The sequence below is a fragment of the Eupeodes corollae genome, chromosome 2 (assembly GCF_945859685.1).
Source record: "Eupeodes corollae chromosome 2, idEupCoro1.1, whole genome shotgun sequence".
Classification (NCBI taxonomy): Eukaryota; Metazoa; Arthropoda; class Insecta; order Diptera; family Syrphidae; genus Eupeodes; species Eupeodes corollae.
This window is the reverse complement of record NC_079148.1, coordinates 148,945,244-148,962,741: the sequence shown is the minus strand read 5'-3', so window position 1 is coordinate 148,962,741 and position 17,498 is coordinate 148,945,244. Positions and strand designations below refer to the sequence as shown.

Genomic DNA, 17,498 nt, shown 5'->3' with positions numbered 1-17,498 from the left:
ATAGCTCAAGACTTCTTGCCTAAGTCTGGCTCCAATGACGATCCCGCATCCAAATAAGCGCTGCTGGTTTTCGTGGTAGCAGTCACCATAGTAAATATCGCAGTTTTTCATCCTCTCCTCCCATCCCATCGTATTTCCTGGATGGCGGTGATATCTGCTTTTATAGCGGTCTAGGGCCTCCGCTAATTTTTCGGCCGCATGTATTCTTTTAAGGGACCTAACATTCCACGTGCATATCCGAAGTTCGTTGTCCTTTATTCGTTTGCGTTGGTTGTCAACAGTAAATCCGTCCGTATCCGAGGCTTGTTGTAAATCCAACTGTTTATTAAATTTAAGTCAAAATACATTTTTTTAAATGCTGATGATAAATCTTACAATTCTTACAAAAAAAAGAAAAAGCTGTGCAGTGTAGTTCAGTGGGATAACATTTCCCCACCATTACTGTACCAATTTATCGAAGACATGTTCTATCCTTGACACAAACCATCGTTATACACAGAAATCAATTGTTTCCCCCAAACTGCAACCAACTTCACTTCGATACAGTTCTGTCAAAATAATGCTTGCAGTGGGCGTTTTGCAAAATATAAACAACAAAAAATTTTCACAATTCACAAATTTCGCAAAATATTTCCATCAATTAAATGTTTAAATCAATAAATTTCATCATAAACAATTAACTAAGATAAACGTGGTGAATTTTTGATAGAAAAAATCATGTCTCAAAGTGGCGGAGGTGGTGTAGCAACGTCTGCTCCTGGTGGTGGTGGTGGCGTTGCTGCAGCATCCCTTGGAGCATCACGAAGACATCGAGATCTTCCTCAAGATGGAAGCGTATCTGGAACATCGATATCAGCTCGATTTGGAGAAACTGAATGGGAAGCTCGTGAGGTAAGTTTTCAAAAAACACTCACAAGAAAAAAAAAATAATGTAGGAACCTCCACTTTTTTTTAGTCCCAGCGGCAAAGAGAACTCGAAGAAGCTCGAGCTCGTGCCGCACAAATGGAAAAAACTATGAAATGGTGGTCGGATTGCACAGCCAATTGGCGTGAGAAATGGAGCAAGGTAAGTGCAAGACCAAAAGAGTACCAACCACCGCCGCCGACCGCATTCGATTACGTGTTCGAGTTTGAGTTTCAATTCAATTCGATTTGATTCGACTGGAAGTGACTCAAGTGCGATTGTAATTCTCGATAATGATGTCCGTCCGAAGTAGTTGAATAGTTTGATCGATATGTGATTGCACACGAGAGACACAACCTGGCGCCCTCGAATTTAATGCTTGCAATTTACTGCACCGCCGTTGCTCGTAGTTAACGTCGGTGGTGGTGGTGGAAAACCCCAAACAAACAAACATTGAAAATATATTTTCGAATCAATTGCATTTTTAGGTTCGCAACGAACGCAACAAAGCTCGCGAGGAAGCCAAACAATTGAGAGCGAATCTTGACATTGCCATGAAGGAGTCGAATTCGTATAAGCGGGAGAAGAATGATCTCGAGATGCAGATCACTCAGCTGAAGAAGGAAATGGAAAAGGTCCACATGTTGATGATGAAACATGCTGGACAATTTCACAAGGAAGGGTAAGTTTTTCAACGAGGGGGCTCTGAGTGCTTTTCAAGGTCTCTTGGGGTTGATTTTGAATTATATATCAATCCAACAGAATCGACAACAGTGACGAGCCGGAGCGTGATGGGCGGGATAACAACTGTTCGCCTGATATTTCGTCTGATGGTCTGAAGAAAGTCAACAGCGAGGATGGTTTGGTAAGGAAAACAAAAGTTTTATTACACTCAGTCAGCTTCCGTAAAAGAGAAGGGTGTTAATAGCTTTAAAAGTACTAGAGTTTCGCCCTATTTGATTTCCTTGAATTTGTTTTCTTTCCTAGGTGACCAAGGCCATTTCAAATGATATTAAAGACGTTGACATTGAAGAGTATGTCTTGCAAGGAGCTGTGCCAAAAAATCTCAATGAATTATTAGGTAAGAAGTTTTAGAACATTGAAACAAGTTCGAATATTCGTATTTTGAATTCAATTCAGATGAAGAGACAGCCGAGGAGAAACGTCTCATCCAACAGCTATCAAAAGACGATTTTGATGAAGAATATTTATTACAAAAAATCTCTATGCTTCAACTTCGTTTGGATGAAGCTCAGAAGACAATTCAAGTTGAAAGAGAGTAAGTCCTTTGAGTCCATAAACACTTTATCAAAGCTTATTTACCTAATTTATGTGTCTTGTTTTAGAGAGAAACACATGTTACATAAAAATATTGAAAAAGTTTCTGTGGAAATTCAAGAAATTCGTGACAAACACGAGGAGTTGAGGTCAGCTAAGCAGGTGAGTCCTTTTTTGTTTCAGTTTCAGAACTGCATAGAAATTAATTTGTTTTGCTTTTGATATCTGTTCTATAGGAAGCAGTTCGAGAACTTTTAACACTCCAGGAACAACATCGAGCTGAAGTGAGAATCTTAAATAATTCCATTCAAGAAGAAGTCTCAGCTAGAGAAAATCTTGAGAGGCGTCTTTGTGAACTAAGAACTGAGGTATACCTTATTTTAACTTATCAATCTAGGATTTCATGAGCGGTGCATAAAATGTAATTGATTTCAGTTGGAAAGATTACAAGCAGAAAATGCATCGGAATGGGGAAAGCGCGAACGGCTTGAAACAGAGAAGCTTGCTCTTGAAAGAGATAACAAGAAGTTGAGGTCGGAAATACGTGATTTACAGGAGCGTTCGGATCGTAAGGGAAGACCTGTTCTAGCAAGTGATGTTGAGTTTCGAACATTGCAACAGGAGCTATCCGAAAAGAATAAGGTAGGTGGTTGCAAATGCTTTCAAAACGTTTGTTACTAGAATTTGAAAGTTTTGTCAAGATCCTAAAATTAAATTGAAGTTGACGGAACTTTTATATGTGAAAGTAATGCCCTAACAATGGGTTTTCCAATAAGAAGTTTTATTTTAAAAAGTCTTAGCTGTCAAAGTAAAAATTTTAAAATTAGGACCGTCCGAGCTTCAAAAAAGCATCGAAGTTGGTGGAATTTTTGCAGTTATGTAATTAAAGCTTTTTCGATTTGTTGTGAAGCAATTGTACGGCAATATTAAAACTGTCGGGTAAATTTGAGTTGTTGGAAAGAGTTATCGAAACCGCTCTTCGTTATCTTTACTCTTTTTGGTCAAAATATGCTTGAAAGCTTCAAACATTGTGTATGACGGAAAAACATTCTAACATCGCATTCTTCTTTTCTTGATTGTTCTTTTATTTTAGCAGAAATATTGCCAAATTCATTGCATTTGTAACATTTAGGACCCTTAAAGTTCTTATTCCCAAAGTTTTTCTTGTTCTTGCCAACAAAAGAGGTATCTTGACTTGCATCCAAATTAACGTCTTGAAGAAGTTTGGTTTTAATACTGTCTCCTGTAATAAGAATCCCAGAGCTTAGAATTCCCATTATCGTTGGCTTGTATTCTTCTGGAAGACCAGCTAAAAGCTTGATCCTATCCATTCTTAATCTAGTTTAAGACCAACAGACCTGAGCTTGTGCGATGTATTTAAAACATCATTAACGTACGCATCTACGGTAGAGAAATCTTTCAATTTTGTAGAACAAAACTTTTGGATGAACCCAAACTTTCCTCACAAAAACAGAATCTTGAAAAATTTTCTGAAGAGAATCTCATATCTCCTTTGCGCTTTTGCAATGGATTATAAGAGGATAAATGGATCTTTCAACAAGCAATATAAGCTCCGTTTTTGCGTTTAAGAGCTTCGTTGCATCCTTTTCCGTCTCACTACCATTAGAAACAGCCTTCCAAAGTCCTTTCATTTGGAAATAAGCTTCAACGGAAAATTCCAGTCTTCGAAGTTTTCCCCGAAGCTTTTCAATACTAAATTTCGTTTCAGATATCTTTTCTCAATACAAATTTCCCTATTATTTTGTATTAATATCGTAATAAGGCCCATAACCTGATCTTTTAAGATTCTAAACAGTTATAATATTTATTTTCAATACATCAAACATACAAAAATTAGTACAATTTGATAACGATAAAATAAACTAAGTATTTAAAAACAAAGTATCAAATCTCAACTTTCAACAAGTACATTATGTATTAAAAGTCAAACAGTGTAAAAAGAAATAAAGACAAAACAAATTAATATATAAACTCTAAATATCTTGAAAACCATCATCTAAATCCGGGGAAATGTGTAATAAACTCATCATTTCTAGAGAGTATCGTTCTTTCAGATCTTTTTGGCTTCTCACATGCCTTAAGGAAGAAATAAGTAGATCCGAAGAGGTTGCTAGCATGTTAAATAGGTCCTCATTCTGCCGAATCATTGAAACTTTACACGTATTCTGATATCGATATTTCTTGTAGTCTTTATTTTTGCATTCCTGGGCTTCTGACAGTTCTCCAAGTATTAGTGATTGATATTCAATGATATTTTGAGTATGGACCAATATTTTGTGTAGAGTAGGTGTGAGATATATGATATGATGCGGCGGCACTTTTGTGACCAAAGACAGGAATAGTTTAAAAAAAGACAAAAAGATTCACCACTAAAAAACTAACAAGGTCGCATCTAAGCTAAAAGACAGCGGGCCTTTGTTTTTTGAAGAAAATAAAAGGTAAAATAAAAAGTAAATAAAGAGATAAAATAAGTGTTTTTAAGTTGTTTAAAACATATTCTTTTATTAATTTTTCTGTCCGTTACTCACTCTTTTGGCTACGATAAGTGAAAGTACAATGAGAGCGTATAACAACCTTAAAAGAATATCAAGACAAACTTATTGTAAAACTGCAAAAGGTTTAAGCAAGCGAAGTAGGCTTGCAACTCCCATATTCAAACGACCAAATTTTTGCATGACCAAACATTAAGGCAAAAAATACTATCTAAGTAAGAATTTTTGGTTATTCGAAAAACTCTACACTTCTTTAGTTAGCTTTATTGAGAACGCTTATCTGTTGGCAAGGCATTTCGCCACAAATTCCTACTTACCTAGTAGCTCTTGAGCGCTTCAATGATCAATCTTTTTTTCGTGTAGCACCCACCCGAGGCGCTATAATTAGTGAGTAGGACTGTCATGTCTTCAATTCAATCTCTCAATCTCGTTGAAAGTTATAAGTCACTTGGCCCTGGTTCGTTACGAGCTATTGCACTACCTTATTTATTTATAATCCTTTTCCGTACTAGGACTGTGGCATGAATTCTAAAAGATCTTAAAATTCATAAATTTGCTGGTTGGTATAGTATTCCCTCTACTATTCTTGCGCGTTGTTCTTCCACACTACCAAAATCCCTGCGTGTTCTCTTACATCTATCCTTTTTTTCTGGATTTGTTCGGAGTAGTTGAAAATTAGCATTTGTGTAACTTGTCTTTTAGAAAGATGTTTTTTTCCTCCTTGAGCGAGTTAATGATTCTATGGGGCAAATCTTTTTTCGCACTCGTACTGTAGCGAGGGTCCTAAAAGATCTTAACATACACAAATCTGCTGGTCCGGATGGTATCCCCGCTATTGTTCTGAAGAGGTGTTCTTCATCGCTGGCAAAACCACTGCGTAAGCTTTTTCATCTGTCCTACTCCTCAGGTCTCGTTCCGAGCGGATGGAAAACCGCATTTGTCCAGCCTATTCCCAAAAAAGGCGAATCTTCCCCACCGTCTAATTATCGACCGATTGCACTTACGTCCCTTTTTTCCAAGGTCATGGAAACGCTGATTAATTATCAGCTCAAGAAATATCTTGAAGAACGGAAGCTTCTTAATGACCGACAGTATGGCTTTCGTAGCAATAGGTCCACTGGTGATCTCATGGTTCATCTCACCGAACAGTGGAACAAATCTTTACATAGCTTTGGAGAAAGTAAGATTATTGCACTTGATATTTCAAAAGCATTTGATAGGGTTTGGCATCAGGCTCTCTTATCGAAAATGCGTGCTTTCGGTTTGCATGAATCCCTCCTTCATTGGATTAGTAATTACCTTTTGAATCATTCAATACAAGTTGTATTGGATGGATTCTAATCTGAAAACCACAAAATAAATGCTGGTGTGCCCCAGGGCTCTGTTCTATCTCCAACACTCTTTCTCATTTTTATTAATGATCTCCTGTCTGCAACATCTAATCCAATACATTAGCTTTTCATATTCGTTTTCAGATTCACACCCCTCTTCTTCGGATGTGGAACTGCAACGACAAAATATGATAAGCTCATTAAATTCCGACCTAAACAGCATTGTACAATGGGGAATAAGAAACCGCGTGGAATTTAATGCTTCGAAAACGCAATGCTTTCTTGTATCGTTAAAGCGAAATATACCCCCCCTGCCATTATCCATAAATGGCACTTGCATCGAGGAAACTGAACATCTGGATATTCTTGGTATGTGTATCACCAACCACCTTTTGTGGAACGATCACATACGCGATGTCGCCAAAAATGCCGCAGTTTTTCTCCCCCTCTGATCTGGCTGTTATTTACAAGTCTTATATACGTCCAAAGCTTGAGTATAACTCCCATATCTGGGCTGGTGCTTCTGCAACTTACTTATGCCTCTTGGATAGTATTGACCGTAGAGCATTTAGATTGATTGGTGATATTACTATCATAAGATCATTTACGTCACTTGAACATCGTCGAAATGTTTCTTGTCTCACCCTGTTTTACAGTTATTTTAATGGTTTATGCTCTAGAGAAATAGCCAGCTGCATTTCTCCCCTTAAACAGTTCAACCGTAATACTCGCGCTTCTAGGAATGCTCTTCAATATACCCTCGAGCCCATCTTCGGTCGTACTGTCAAGTATAGAGATACGTTCTTTAGCCGTACTATGCGAATGTGGAATGCCTTACCACATTCTGTCTTTCCCAGCTATTGCAATATTCAGGAATTCAAAACCAATGTGCACCGACATCTCCTTTCAACCCCTCTCTCCCTTTCCTAGTGCTCACACTGTGTCTACATAATAAGGGTAATATATCCCCTAGAGTGTGCGCTTATTATATAAAAAAAAAAAGAAAGAGTACTTTTTGTTCTAAGAAAGTTTGTATTCGTAGCTAGGAGTTTTCTATAATTCTTGGCCTGAAGAATACAAATCAATAACTGCGGAAGATTCATAAAATGTTCAAGATTTGCTCAATCGCTTGGCATGATTATTTTATTTTTTGGTCATAGTTATCTCAATACTAGAATTACTAACAAAATAAATGTACCACAAATTATAGCAAATTAAACTTGTTACAAAAAGTTTTCCTCATTACTATCGTTTAAAAGTTACAATACACTTTGATTAGAAAGAATTGTTTGGTTTTGTATCTGCTATCAACCAACAAAAGAAAAATTTAGGCAAGTTTTTGGGGGTTTCCATTAGTGATCTCATGGTTCATCTCAATTCTCAACAAACAGTTGAGGACCTCTTCTCTCTCTTATCTTATGTATTTTTGGTATTAATGATTTATTTTCGTTGGATATAACCAACTGCATTTTTCAACAAGTTGTATTTGACGTTCTTAGGTTTGATACATAAAATAAATACTGGTATCCCGCAGGGCTCGGTTTTGTCTCCAACTCTCTTTCTTATATGTATATTCAACTGTTTCGCTGATGGCAATTACCTCAGCTTTTCATATTCATATATAGGTTCACCCCATGTTATTCGAAAAATAATTAACTTTTAATCTTGACAATATTCTCCAATGGGGAGTTATTAGCCTTACAAAATTGAATGCATCAGAAACTGAATGATAAATCCTGTCAGTAACCTCTTATAGAATATCACACATTCGACTTTGCAAAAAATGTTACTTGGTGCTTAGAATTTCTCCGAAACTTGAAATATATCTCGTATATTTGGGCAGGTCCCCTAACATAAGTTTAAGTCTTTAGAAAGAATCCAAAAGAAAATTTTGAAAATTTCTTTTAAAATGCCAATTTACCAAAATTGTTAATGGTGTGTCAGCCGTAGCATTCGAACTTCCAGCAATGCCTATCAGCTTACCCTTGAGCTCAATTTCGAAAGTACTGTCAATTATAGATACTCTGTTTTTCCTAATTTTTAACTCGCTTAAAACTTTAAAAATGTTTAGGGTAGTAAGGGGTTATTAGTGTGTGTATATTGTAAAAAAATTAATCAATTTTAAGTACAAAATAAAACCTCTTATTGGAATACCCTATAATAGAGAATTCCAAACCATCTATAACTAAATGTTTAAATCAACAGGAAATCGGTGAAATAAAGCAGTCACATTCCAAACTTAAGAAACTCCTTGCGGAGACAAACACAGAATTGGGTCATGCAGTTCGTCGAGCAGAACAATATGAAGGAGAGGTAAATTTTCTAGCTTAAAATCACTCTTTAAAATAATCAAATTTCAACTTTTAATGACATATCTATGCTATAAGGTAAAACGCTTACGAGCACGAGTAGAGGAACTTAAACGAGAGTTAGCTGGTGCCGAAGATGAGTTAGATGCCGCATGCAATCAAGTACGACGTCTTCAACGCTCCAATGATGAACTCATCGGCCAAACAGAAGGACTTCAAGTTCAGATTCAACATCTTCAAACAAGGTAAGGGTGTTTTTTCTGTTCCATATGTCTCTTCCTGTCACACGCTGTGGTGGTTAAATCCTTGAATTCGCTTTAACAATATACCTTAACACTCCTTTTTGGACGCTGCTTTCTTTGAAAACAAACCAAAAAAAAAAAAAAAAACTAACACATAAACAAATAGACGTTCAGTTAGTCCACAACAACGTCCCACAAATTTTGGTTCGTCATCCCTAACCACAGCATCGGGCATACCAATTGTCTCGCACAAAACAAGTAATCTCCCATTAGTAGAATGCAAACCGAACATAAACGATTTGCGTCAGCTTTTTGATGATCCGCCACGTCATGGCGGCGGAGCACCCACCGCCAGTGGGGAATCATCAAAAAGATCAAGTCAAACCGATCGAACTTTGAATCTAAATCAGTCGTTTTTCGACGCCAAGCCAACGCACGTAGAAGAAAACATCTTCGAGTCGAAGGCTCGAAATCTTGATTTCGAAAGAGCTAAGCAAAAATTTGATAATCCACATCACCACCATCACCAGCGCGAGCAACGCGAACGATCATCAGGAAGATTTGCCAATCTAAAGTGCTCCTCTTCGTCCTCGAATGCGAGTGGAAACAATAAAAATTCAGAATTGATGATGTCCGGGTCGGGATCGGGATCGGTTGGCAATGGTAATGGTAATACAAATGTTGCTGTTGCTGCTGCTGAATTGTTAAATAATCGTGGTGGCACTGGTGGTGGGCCAACTTCTATGCAACTATTCGATGATCATTTCCGTTCCTCTGGTTTTGGTGGTGGCGGTAATGTTGGTGTTGCTGTTGGTGTTGGTGGTTTGAGTAACAGTATTGGAGGTGGTAGTAGCGTTGTTGGCGTTGGAAATAATAAAAAAGATCCATTTTCTAGAAATAGCATCAATTTGGATGGTTTGAAGGTTTCCGATGATGATGAAGTAAGTAGCGGTTAAAATGTGTGCTGTGTTTATTTTTTCTAAAAATTAAGCTATTTTTAATTTAGTTCAATTTAACATTTTAGTCAATCTTTCAATCTTTCCTTTTGATTTTATTGTTTTCCTCTTTTTTGATTTGTTTAAAAATATAACTGCTTTTGGTGTGTCTGTAAGTTTTTGTTCGATATTCAAACAAAATCATTAAATATTTGATCAGATTCTAATTTCAAGTATTTCTTTCTTTTTTGACAATTATTTCAGACTCCGTAGTTATGGATCAACGAGCATGCTGTTAGACGAAGAAACAGAAGGAAATAGCGATGAGGGTATTTAGGATTAGGACAAACCATAAGATAACCTTTAAACAGTTATTATTAATCATCACACCTATTAGTTAGGCATTCATTTAAAAAAATATCTTAAGTGCATTTATGTTAAACCAAAATAATTTACTAAGGGCAAATGAAAGGATTAAGTCGTATTTTCTAACCCATGACCCAGTTTATAGTATTCCCAGACACATTCTTCATAAATATATGCCCTTAGTTTGTTTGGTATTCTTTTCTAGGTTAGGATATTTTGTTCTGTGTTGTTGTAGCTTCATATAAGAAATATCTTCCCAGTTCCATTTATTTATTCTTCTTGATAAATTGTGATGTCACTTTTTACTATGCATCTTTATTATTTTTGCCATGTCCGGACAATAAGAAAATGTTGTTCTTCTTTTATAATTTTTTGAATGCAATTCATTGCCATTTTTTTTTTTATATTAAACTTCCAATATTTTAGTTTTGTTAAGAAAATTTTTAATTTTTTTTTAAAGAAAACCACGAAGACTTATTTACAAAAAAAAACCTAACTATTAGTTGTTGTTTGTATTACTTAAAATAAAAATACTAAAAATTATTATGTATTCGACTATTTCTAAGATATTGACCATTTAACAAAAATATTACAAGAATATATTTATAAATTTAAACAAAAGTAAAAATATCAAAAAATCTATTGACAGTGTTAAAATTAAGAGCATGATATACGGAGAATATGAAAAAAGTATTATATACGTATTAAAAAATTTCATTTTAAAAATACAATTATTATTAATAATAAAATAATAGTAAGAAAAGAAAATAAACAATATTAAAAGTGTTAATACCATTAAAATTAATTGAAATAAATAAAAATTAATATTAAAAGTTAAAAAAATGTTTATTTGAATTGAGAGCGAACTTTTGAATCTTCAATAAAGTTTTTGGAAACAATTTAATTACGGGTTCTGTTTAAGGAATTGCAATTTGCTTATTCTGCTGTCAAACAAAAATTGGTTAACCAATGTGGCAAAAACTTTATGTAAGAATTGGAATTGAAATTAATGAAATATTTTCTCCGAAGGTCGCCCCTCGCCCCCCATTTTAAAAAGCACGGACAAAAATTGTTATGTAGAATCTTTGTAATAAACATTTTACAGTTATCTGTTTGATCTTTAGTGCAATTCTTACAGTAATAATTTAGTAGAAATAAATGTTTACTTACCTTGAAAAGTAAGTCGAAATCCTTAAAGTTTTCCAGGCTGTCAAAATTATCAATATTACAACAAAAAACTTAGGTATTTATTTATTTATTTATCTGTTTAATCTACGAACAACAGGCTCAACAGATGCAAAAAAGAATACATACATACATAGGTATATACAACAAATAAATAATTTACAATTCATGATTAATTTCTTAAAAATAGATAATATAAATCAATTTTAAATTTGTTTCTAGGCCATGCTATGTCAATATGACTAATTACTTCGTTGAACTCCCTTATTGTCCTTGAAACTGGTTCATCCGTTTGAATATTTCTTCGAGACTTGAGAGATTTCAGACCCAGAAGATTACGTCGAGCTTGAGAATCCGGACAAAAATTCTAGCGCATTTCAAAAAATACTACCTAATGAGTTGCATAGAGATATAAGCGTATAGGGATCCGAAAAGTCAGTTGAGTTTCTTTTAATGAAACCAATCATAGAGTTGGCCTTAGCGACAATAGCATTCATGTGCGGAACAAATGTAAACTTGAAATCAAAGGAGACACCCAAATCCTTTATTGTAGCAGTTCTCTGAAGAGGAATACGATCAAGAGAATACGCAAACTCATAAGTTGAAAGTTTCCTAGAGACATAGATAGCGAAGCATTTCTTGACATTAAGTTTAAGACAGTTAACCAAACACCAGTTTGATAAATGATTGGATAAATGATGGAATTATAAATAAAAGTGTGCCAAGATGACTGCCTTGGGGAACTTCTGAGGTACATTTAATAGATCTCGAGGTTGGGTTGTCAAGTTTTACTTTTTGTACCCTATCAGTTAAAAAAGATGAAATCCACTGAAGCAGATTAGAGTGAATCCAAAAGTTATAAAGCTTACGAAGCAGTATGTTGTGGCATACAGAATCAAATGCCTTACTAAAATCCGTGTAAATAGCGTCTACTTGACTTTGACTTTCTTTACAATCAATAACGAAAGAGGAAAAACATGCGGGTTAGTGACACTCGATCTACCCGATAAAAACCCATGCTGGGCATCACTTACATGTTCGTTTACAAAAAAATCCAGTTTGGTCTTTACTAAACTTTCGAGCAATTTAGGAATTGTGGACAGCTTACAAATGCCACTGTAAATAATAATTACGAAATTTAGTGCTGTTTTTATTTATACTCGCGACTTGTCGGCACACTAGAATGATTTCTTCAGCCTTTACCTCCTACGTTCATCAGATTAAGACCTGTGTTACTTTTTCTCGTATTGAAGAGACTCATGAAGGCGCGTCTAGATCTTATTAACATTTTGTTGATAATGGGGCCTAAGCAATACTAGTTTTTAAGATTCTAATAAGGGTTTTTCTTAGTAGCGTTTTCCCTTCAACCATAAATTAATTTTAAATAACACATCTCTTTATTATATATATTTGAATTAAAGATGTAAAGAATTAAAATGTTTTTTTTCATCAAAATTCATTATGATTTTTCAAATCCTCAATCCATACCCTCAAAACTCAATTGAAATGCTCTTAATATTTTTTCTTAAAATAAATTTGTAGCTTGTCTTTAAAAATATACTGATTGAATTACTAAAGTCAAAGTTTGGATTAGAAATCATAAATTAAAATTAACACATTTTTCAAAACTATGAAAGCATTGATCTCAAAGCTTCTCAAAAATTTACATAGATTCAAAGGGAGACTTGAAACTAACAATAATTGAAAGAAACTACATAAAATACCAAAACGATTTAAATTGTAAATACTTTTGTGCTTTTTAAATCATAATTCAATTAATTCTTGAGATCTGCGTTGTATTTTACTTTAGCTTCTAAACAAATACTATTTTTAAAACATTTTTAAAGAAGATTATTTAAAAAATCAGGCGTGATGGATAATTGTAAAGCTTGTTTTGATTTCAAGACATCTCAATCCCTTAATAAATCATTCGGATTAGAGTATAGTGAATAATTTAATATGATGGATGTGGGATATTGTTTTTTAAACTATAAATTGTAATGTTAACCCACACATTTTTTGTGCTCTCCATTTTTTTATTGTTTAAACAAATTATTATAAAAAATTAATGTTTGACTATATATTTTCACTTTAAACAGTATTTTTTTTTATTTATACGTTAAATCTTACCTGCATAGACATATAGGAACATTTTACAAAGATACGTATAAAAATAGCAGTAGGGATCTCGAAAAGGAAGAAAAGCGTGGAGGAGAGAGCAGAGCGACAGCTGCTATGTACAAAGAAATTTCTTGATATCTTCAAATTAATTTCTACTACTATTTTTTGTTGATTTAATTTTTTTTATGAAAAAACGGACCAAATATCGAAATATTTTCTGTGAAATAAAAAGAATTTGAAGACAATATTTTTAATTTTTAAAAGATATTTGAGTCGTAAGTAAATTTTTACAAAGTTTTAGTATTAGATTTTAATTTTTTGTAAAAATAAATGAATGTTGACAACAATATTTCTTATAAGTGAAAATTAGTTGCAAGCCATAATATCAAATTTCTAAAAAGCTATTTGAGTCGAAGTTCAATTTTTACCAACTTTTGATAAATTTTCTTTAAAGTTTTAATTTTTGTAAAAAAAACTGTGAATTCAATTTTTCTCAAAATTTTATTAGATGTCGAAAACATTATTCTTCGTTGCACAAAATTGTTTTGGAGGTGAAATCATATTTAATTGAATTTTTTTTTCAAAAAATATATTTATTTGGTTCTAATTAAATGTGCAACGTTTTTTAAACTGCTATGGTAAAAAAGCCGCCCACGCAATTTTCTTGAGATAGTTTTCTGCCTTTTTATCTGTATAGCAAAATTTATTTGAAGTCGATATCTCTTTTGGTTCTTGAGCTATGGAAAACGAAAAAAACGTCGCGAACCCACGAAGGTACACACGGACGCAAGACACCTTTCTAAAAATCTTTTATTTCGACTCTAGGGACCTTAAAACGTCGAGAAATGTCAAAATTTTCAATTCGACAAATCAGACCCATTACAATAACTTCCTATGGAAAGTTAAAAAATTACTGTTTAAAGTGAAAATATATGGTCAAACATTAATTTTTTATAATAATTTGCTTAAACAATAAAAAAATGGAGTGCACAAACAAATTTTGGGTAAACATTGCAATTTATAGTTTAAAAAACAATATCCCACATCGATCATATTAATTCATTCACTACAACTCCAATCCGAGGTTTTGCGGGTTTGAATGTTTCAGACACTTCACAAATTGTTTTGTTTGTGGGTCAGAAACATTTTTAGAAAAAATAACGGGGCTAAAGCTAAGCATTGACTGAGTTTATAAATAGTTTACTAGGAATGTTGCATTCATGATATCTTATAATATATATCCTCAGGAATTTATAACCAAAATTATTAAACAGGTTCTTTGAGGTGTCGTTTTTTTTCACCGTTACCTGGACGATAGGAGGTTGAAAACTGATATTTTCCTTATTTTATTTATATTTTTTTTTTATTTTATGTTTAATTTAATCTGCTATTTGATTAAGGAATTCGGAACTCAGAAGTTTTCTGTGTCGCCACAACCAACCAGAAGCTCCTAAAATCCAAGGAAAAAAACAATAGCCTTTACCTGATATTCGTTTTTCTTCAAATCTATCGATTGTACAAAAAAAGATTTTTTAATTGGCACAAAAGAACTTGATTCCCTTTTACACCCTCTAAGTTTTTGCTCTGGTTCAAAATAAAGTGACATTTTTAAGGAGTGTTATGGACTTATAAATAAATCTTCCCCCTAAAAATTCCGCTTTGTTTGTTTTAATCTAAATATCTGATTTTCCTAGACTTGAAGGCATATTTTTGTTTTTAGTTAGTTCTATCTTTAAACCGAAAATTTCCTATCACATGTCGGACTACCACTTAAATTATTAAACAACAATTTCGAATTGGTCGACTAGATGCTTTTAGTTTTAGATTTAGATTTAGTCACAATTTTTCTTATTTTACTGATGATTTACAAGTCAAATAAGTCCATGAATATATATTTGTTTTGGCTCAACAATTTAATTTAAAAGAAGACGGTAATTTGAAAGTTAAAGTTCGAAGATATGCTAGGAGTTTATTTTTAGCATTTATAATCGGGTCTCTATGAATTCATTCTGTAAACCTTGCAATTGATTTAAAATAAAATTGGTGTAAGAAGAGTTTCTTAAAGCTTTTATGTTAATTTTTTCCTTGAACCGTTCTAAGTTTTGTTGGAGTAATACAGTGTAATACCTGGAAAAGGGAAAAGTGTAATAACTGGTCACAGAAACATAAAAAGCACTATTGACGTAGACATTGGCACTCAAGAAGACTTTTCAAAGCCGTACATAGATTTTAATCCAGTAGCACTAATACAATTTTTTACAAGGAATGGATGGAAAAACGTGGTCATAAAAATAAATAATGTATCTTTTATTACGGATCGTTCCAAAACGGGGTAGGGGGTAGGGTCTGTTTAATTTTCATATAATCTTCACCTAGAATAATCAATAAAGGTTCCAGATTACTGCAGTGTCTTTCAATAAGAAGAATTGGTGGTTCTAAGGATCTTTTGTTCGCAAAATTTTGGAAAAAAAATTTGCAATTTAGGCCATATCTGGCACTGTCACAAAGTCAAAACTGGTAATGCCGCAGGGAGCTTTGTTTACTCAGCGAAGCCAACACTGTTACACCCCGTTGGATCCAAAAACACTGAAATTGACGGCAATTTTTATTGCAGATACATTGCGAAAAAACGGATCAATCCAAGCCATCCGAGTTATCATTGATCTACATGCCAATGCTCCAAAATTTCATTGAAATCGAAAACAGCAGGATGGTCAGCTCTCGAAGATTTCCAAAATTCCTTAATTTGTGATCCTAACGGGTCACAACTCTATGGGTACCGATTTTTGTGCAGAAAGTAAGGACTAGGAGACGGAGGAAGATACCTTTCATTTTCTATGCGCATTTTCAACCCTAACCAAAAGAAAAATGCCAATGTTAGGAAATTTTTTGTCGATGACTTATGCGGCGGCGCCTGGTCCTTGCCATTTACAAACATTCTTAAATTTTCCCATAAATCAGGATGGTTCAGGGAGGCACTAATCTTCATATACCCTACCCAATCCTTTCCCCTTTCCTGAAAAGCTTTCTCGGCCTTTACGGATGCATCACGCCATTCAACCTAACCTAACTTCACCTGATACCCAAAACTATTCATGTTGGTTCCAATTGGTTTAACAAACCTGGAGACACGTGAGCTATAGTTTCGAGAGATCTTCTAAACAAACAAAAAAGACAAAGTAGCTGATAAAATAATTATTTTCTAGATCTCAAATGATCATTTTCAATTTTTTTTCAGTAAAAACTTAATTTTTACGAACTTTTAGTAGAATTTTGTTTATGGTTTTTATTTTTTTTATAAAAAACTGTCACTTCTGTTTTCTAAAAATTATACTACACGTCATTGCATAAAACTGGATTGTATCATTTTTTGTTCATAAAATGTTTTATATATTAAAAAGCTGTTGGTTGAATATTTTAAGGTTAAATTATATTTTTATTAAGGACGATATCGTTATTGGTTCTTGAAGCTACTATATTTTTTTAAAGCCATTTCTGAATATCTTGAAGTTTTTATCTGAAAATAAAAATTTTTTGAAGTCAATATCTTCTTGAGATTTGGTCAGAGAAAAAACGTTATTCCGAACCTACGGATAGACGAAACCATGGAATCTAAAGCCGATGAAATATCTAAAAAAAATTGACAAACTCCAAAGTGAATTAAATAAAAGACGAATACAAAATTTTCTTAACGAATTTTTCATTTTTATTATTTATTTCTTTGCTAAATTGAGCAAAACTTATTAAATCAAGACATAATCATAATTTTTGTATTGATAATTTTCTGTTTTTGTTTTTTTGTCATTTCAATATATCTTTTTTTGTTTTTTTTTAATATATATATATATTTTTTTTAAATAATGATATCTATTGATATATTGCATTTAAGTTCTGTTTATTAACTACAAATCATAAAGTATCTACTTTACAATGAAATTAAAACAAAAAAATTACAAACCATTTAAAGACTCAAAATTTTGTGTTTTTCAATTAAACAAAATTAAAAAACAAAAAAGAATTATGTGTGTTTTGTATGTTTATAATTTGTTTTTCTTCTTTTTTTGCGGTTTTAGAGTTTTTACAAAAAAATACAAAATATTATTTAATTTGTTTTTATTTAATACAAAACAAGAAATTCGAATTTTCTTGTCAATGACTGCACCACAGTGGAACAAAAAGACAACAAAATGGAACAAAATATAAAAAATAAAATTAACGAAAAAAAACAAAGAAATTTTATTTTGTATTTCAGTGTGATTAAAATTATTTCTTTTTTGTTCATTTTGTTTTTGTTCTGATTTTTCTTAATTGTAC

At 33.2% G+C, this 17,498-nt stretch overlaps 1 protein-coding gene across 3 annotated transcripts; it reads left to right on the top strand.

Moving 5' to 3' along the window:
• Window positions 1-558: 558 nt before the first annotated feature.
• Window positions 559-9,918, top strand: LOC129947385 (coiled-coil domain-containing protein 102A). 3 transcript variants are annotated; one of them, XM_056057921.1, is made up of 13 exons: window positions 559-891; window positions 956-1,066; window positions 1,393-1,586; window positions 1,667-1,769; window positions 1,892-1,985; window positions 2,048-2,183; window positions 2,251-2,344; window positions 2,419-2,550; window positions 2,618-2,824; window positions 8,232-8,339; window positions 8,414-8,580; window positions 8,744-9,518; window positions 9,777-9,918. In XM_056057921.1, exons 1-13 carry the CDS (start codon window positions 718-720, stop codon window positions 9,783-9,785), a joined length of 2,304 nt encoding a protein of 767 aa, XP_055913896.1. In that variant the 5' UTR covers window positions 559-717; the 3' UTR covers window positions 9,786-9,918. The 3 variants fall into 3 exon arrangements, with proteins under 3 accessions (XP_055913896.1, XP_055913895.1, XP_055913897.1); XM_056057920.1 differs by having other exon boundaries at window positions 2,045-2,183; XM_056057922.1 differs by lacking the exon at window positions 8,744-9,518 and having other exon boundaries at window positions 2,045-2,183.
• The last annotated feature ends 7,580 nt before the right edge of the window (window positions 9,919-17,498 follow it).

Bases quoted from the DNA above. Each gene is read 5' to 3' on its own strand.
- LOC129947385 (XM_056057920.1), top strand. From the start codon at position 718: ATGTCTCAAAGTGGCGGAGGTGGTGTAGCAACGTCTGCTCCTGGTGGT. The intron at 1,986-2,044 runs GTAAGAAGTTTT...AATTCAATTCAG, and splicing joins AAATCTCAATGAATTATTAG to ATGAAGAGACAGCCGAGGAG. The intron at 2,184-2,250 runs GTAAGTCCTTTG...GTCTTGTTTTAG, and splicing joins ACAATTCAAGTTGAAAGAGA to AGAGAAACACATGTTACATA.